The sequence below is a fragment of the Octopus bimaculoides genome, chromosome 10, assembly GCF_001194135.2.
Source record: "Octopus bimaculoides isolate UCB-OBI-ISO-001 chromosome 10, ASM119413v2, whole genome shotgun sequence".
NCBI lineage: Eukaryota > Metazoa > Mollusca > Cephalopoda > Octopoda > Octopodidae > Octopus > Octopus bimaculoides.
In genome coordinates this window covers 65,288,833-65,294,121 of record NC_068990.1, presented here as the reverse complement: position 1 = coordinate 65,294,121, position 5,289 = coordinate 65,288,833, and the positions used below count along the sequence as shown (strand labels likewise).

The 5,289-nt window shown below is 33.7% G+C and overlaps 1 protein-coding gene across 1 annotated transcript in view; it reads left to right on the top strand.

Annotated features, from left to right (window-relative positions):
• The window catches only part of LOC106879769 (uncharacterized), a 124,579-nt gene that overhangs the window by 98,446 nt on the left and 20,844 nt on the right, over positions 1-5,289 (top strand). The window contains exons 24-25 of the mRNA XM_014929460.2: positions 204-310; positions 4,801-4,870. Of these exons, the coding sequence (XP_014784946.1) occupies positions 204-310; positions 4,801-4,870 (177 nt within the window). The remainder of the gene's footprint in view (positions 1-203; positions 311-4,800; positions 4,871-5,289) is intronic.

Genomic DNA, 5,289 nt, shown 5'->3' with positions numbered 1-5,289 from the left:
CTGGCCTTGTGCCGAAATTTGAAACCAATATTATTCGAAGAATTGCATAAAATCATGGTGCTTTTGAAATGTTTTTGAGATTCACATCATATTTCTTTTTCTTGAGGGTATTAAAGATGAAGTAAACATTCCTAATTAAAGGTTGTTTCTTTGTATTCTGTCCATAACAGAATATATGTTTGTTATTTTCTTTTTATTGACAGAAACTAAGGAACAGAAAAGTAACTCTTTATCCAGCGATCAAGTTTTAAGGGATTTGAACTCACTTATTCATTCTGGAACATTTGAAATCAGTTTCACTGTGGACACAGTAATAAATATTTTTTTATTTAATTTTAAATAAAGTTTGATGTATTGCTTATGATGTGTGTACCAATACTGCTGGAATGGGTTATGGTCCTATGTAATGTTATTTTAGCTGAAACTTGTAAAATTTTTGAATTGTAATTTTACTCAGTTTCCAAATTCTATAGATTTAGAAATGGTGTTATAATTGTTTGTGAATGCAATATTTTCTTCCAGCCTGTATGTTTTAGGTGTATACTTGGGATTTTAAAATCTGAGACTTTAAAATTTTGGGATTTTTTGGTTGCTTTTATGATATTTAGTGGAGCAAGAACATATCTTACTTTTTCTGTTTTTGTCTTCTTTTTTTTTACTGATTTTGGTAAATGTGTTTGTTTACTGTTGAAGTGTAGAGGTACAATGGCCCAGTGGTTAGGGCAGTGGACTCGCAGTCATAGGATCGTGGTTTCAATTCCCAGACTGGGCGTTGTGAGTGTTTATTGAGCGAAAACACCTAAAGCCCCACGAAGCTCTAGCAGGAGATGGTGGTGAACCCTGCTGTCCTCTTTCACTACAACTTTCTCTCACTCTTACTTCCTGTTTCTGTCGTGCCTGCAATTCAAAGGATCAGCCTTGTCACACTGTGTCACGCTGAATATCCCCGAGAACTACGTTAAGGGTACACGTCTCTGTGGAGTGCTCAGCCACTTGCACGTTAATTTCACGAGCAGGCTGTTCCGTTGATCGGATCAACTGGAACCCTTGACGTCGTAAGCAACGGAGTGCCAACAACTGTTGAAGTATATTGAAAATGCTATAATTATTGATTATCCCAAGATTAACTCTGATAAAACAGGGTTGAGCTTCTTGTCTTTCTTTCTTTTTCCAGGCTCAATACTTCTAGTACATCGTTCAGTGTGTCCTTCCTTCCTTCCTTCCTTCAGATCAGTGGTTCTCAATCATTTTTTACCTATGAACTCCTTCAATACCTATTTTACTCAGTTGGACCCTCATAGTTATTCAATGCTTAAAAATTCCTAATATATTTTTATAATTATATATTATTAAGAATTTTATTTTAAAAATTGTTAAAATATTTAGACATATTGTAGAAATGCAAGCAATTTATTGCACAAATTTTAACAACAAAATTTTATATGGATCTTAAGGGTCATATGGACCTCTGTTAAGTACCACTGCTATAGATGATAGTGTTCATTAGAAGATTTGGCTGGTTTTTCTTACAGATTAAATAATTAGACGAAGACCTGTTACTGTGAAATATGATGTAGTGTGGCCATTATTAGAGTTTTTAACACTGCTAATTACTTTGAATCAAGTTTTACTGTGGCTTATGTTGGGTTTTTATTTTTTATTAGTTTTCTGCATAGTTTTGGTTTTTCTTTATTTACTTGACTAAAACTAAATTTTATTCAAGTTGATTGTTTCAGTGGTGTAATCTGGGTTATATAATATTATATTACCCTGTGAAATAATTTTTGTAGAAACTTCTTTGTTTCTTGAATACGTGTACCACAAAGTCTATGTTGTTGCTTAGCCCAGGTTGACAAACTGAGTGACCATATGATCAAAGGAATTCTTCAAGGGTGTCTTTCATTTTCAGTCTTCTCTGAAAAACATGCCTGGTCATGGTGAAACATTACCTAACTGGGAAACAGGTGAGTTTGGCTATTAAAAATCTGCCTCTACAAATTCCAACTGACCCATGCATGCTTGAAAAAGTGGGCATTAAAACAATGATGCAGAGAAGGATATATATATACTACAAACAACACCAGATATTAACAGAATACAACACACAAGAATTGTATGCATTCAAGAGACATCTTCTTCACCCTTGTAACAGTTGACTATAATGCTGCTACACCAGTCATTGAATGATGTCTCTCTCTCCCTCTCTCTCTCTCAACTTGGCTTGGTTTCATGAATGAAAATCAAGAAAGGGCTGGTCCACATTGACTGCAGGCATACTTGTGACTGACAAGGCCAATGCAGGACAGGCAGACACGACCATAGTAGCTGCAGTTGAAGGTCTGGTCAGGATTTGATGATATGGTGTTGCAGTTCTTCCTCCTATTCCTTTTTTCCTTGAAAGCAGCCCTGTGAATATTTTTGAAGGAGGAGTAACTGTACAGGTGACTAGACCATATTCTATTCTTACATATATTTTAAGCATCTTGGTGGAAATTTCTGATGGATCCGAGGCCTTCCCTCACTTCATATCTTTAATTGTCATGCCTTTCTCACTTTGTGAACTAGAAAAGCTGGTCCTTGTCTATCAAATCCTCTCACAAGGTTCAACTTGGTTTGCCCTGTAAGGGTGTAATTAAGGATGTGAAAGGTCCAGTGCTGGGATAATTTTTGATTCCATAAAAGTATTTTTCTTTTTTAGACCATTTGTGAGTTTGATTTTTTGTACTAAATTTATGCCATGTGGCATGGGTACTTTTGTTGTCACTCAGATTTTGTGCTTTATGTGTTGGCTGCTTTGGATATTGTTGTTCAGAGTGCAGCAAAATTTAAAATTGCAGCCAATGATTTAGTAGGAAGATAGTATCTTTACTTTTCTGTATTGATTTTGTGTTCAAGTGTTTGTGTTTATATGTTTAAGAGTTTTTAATGCATTATGTTAACAATTCATATTTGTGTTAGTTTTTGACATTTGGGCAGTAATATCACTTCTAAGATTTTCTTACTTTTTTAGCATAGCTTGATGTATACATACATAACTGCATGCATTATCAAGTGTATTCTTTCTGTTTTAAAATGATAGATGTGATTGATATGAGAGAGAAGAAAATGTTCCCTGTGTTAAAGAGCAGCTTCTTACATGTACTCTGTAACTAGTTCATTGTAAATCCTCACATATCATAATCCAAAGAACATTTATAGATCTATACACTATCTTTAATCAGTCTGGATTAGAGAGAATGAGATGATATCACAAGCTATTAAAGATGTTTTTTGTGACAGTCCTCTTGTAGTTCTCAGACCAGAAATATGTCATTTATGACACTATGGTCTAATACAAGCCAAAAGTTGCCTCCTTTTCAAATTCATTGTATTCTGTATTAGTTTTTCAGTGTTACTGCCATTATTTATTTGCTTGAGATCATCATAATTTCTCCGATGTAATTTATCCCTTTCTATCTTTGTATCAATTAATAATGCTGACCCCATGGAAAGTTTTTTCTTTTTCTACATAACATCGATAGTAAAAATTTGTGGTTAAAATTACTTAACCTGTCTGAGATTTCCAGTTTTCACAGCTTTTCTTATCATCATTGCTTATGGAGCTCTTTTATTTTTCCCATTGAAACATATCCATAGATATTCATTGTCACCCCTCAACAAGGAAACCCAAATAATTTTGAAAAGTTCTGTGATATTCCAGAATATTCTTGCAAAATTTCTGAACACTTCTTCTTTCACATTGTGCATACTATCTAAACACTACCTGCTGTTGTTTTTCCTTTTGAATAGATAAACCTAAGTCAATATTCCATCTCAACTTTTGGTGGGTTGTTTAGTCAGTGAAGGAGAAGAGATACCTGTAGTTCTTGCAGATGTTCATATTCTTTGATGCAAGTGATGTTTAGGCTGAACTTTTTTCTGTCTTTAAATCTAACTTGTTCTTACAGGTGGTTCAAGTTATCTAAATTCTAAATATTCCCTTAATATCTTTTCTTTTTTTTTTTATTTATCTTTCCAAACTTGTACCTTATCTATTATAGCACTTTACCATTATCTTATTGTTTGTTTCTTGGCTGGGCTCCCGCTACGACTTCAGTAGTAATCAAAGGTTTGCAATAATATGTCTCAACTGTACTCAACATCCTTGCAATTTTCTATCTCTATCTGCAAAAAGTGCAGGTCTTTTAGAAGCATCTTTTGGCTTTCAAATTGTTTTCTCTTGTTAAAGTTCTTCACACTTCCAACATTGTTTTTATTTTAATTTCACTAATCCATAGTGTTGGGCGATATTATTCCATTGAGCGTGATAATCTACACTTATTATAAGAAAACACAGCATTTGAAATTAAATGTTTCTGTTTTCATGTCAATATTTAAACATGGTTCTTTTTAAAGTTTTCAATTCCTTCTTTAGTAGGCAGCTATAAGTGAGAAAATAGTATAATTAGCTCTGCTGAAATGTTAGCTAATTAGATTGTACAGGAAATAGTTTTCCTCAATAATTGTCAGAGCTAAACTTTTTGAAAGAACTATGATGTTGTTTAGCAAGGTAATATGAACAGATATAGAAATGCTTCAGATATAAAAATGGTGGTGGTGGTGGTGGTGGTGATAGTGGCTGCGGCGGTGGAGGTAGTGGCCATTCCATATACTAAGAGAAATAGTTTTCTCTTCCGTCAAAATACTATAAAAAATTTGTTAGTACTTTTCATTTCTACACTTATTTTCCTATTTCCAAGATATTAATTTCCAAATAAAAATACAATTAATTTTTATTTTTTCATTAACCTTAAATAATAGGAACAACACTTCACAGCTGTATCTATGTTAAGCAACATTGATCGGTCAAACTCAAAAAGTGTTTCTTCTGGTAAGTTCATTTTGTCATATATTTTTTTTACTTGGAATTCATTAATTTTCAGCAAATTATCCCACTTTCAATATTGCTTTTAGCTTTTAATCCTTTAATTGTACTTGTTTATCACTTGCAATATAGAATAAGAAAAGATCAAAGTCATTGAGTTGTATAAACTGCAGATATATAGGCGCAGGAGTGGTTGTGTGGTAAGTAGCTTGCTTACCAACCACATGGTTCCGGGTTCATTCCCACTGCGTGGCAACTTGGGCAAGTGTCTTCTACTATAGCCTCAGGTCGACCAAAGCTTTGTGAGTGGATTTGGTTGACGGAAACTGAAAGAAGCCCATCGTATATATGTATATATATATATTTTTATATATATGTATATGTGTGTATATGTTTGTATGTCTGTGTTTGTCCCCCCCCCCCCC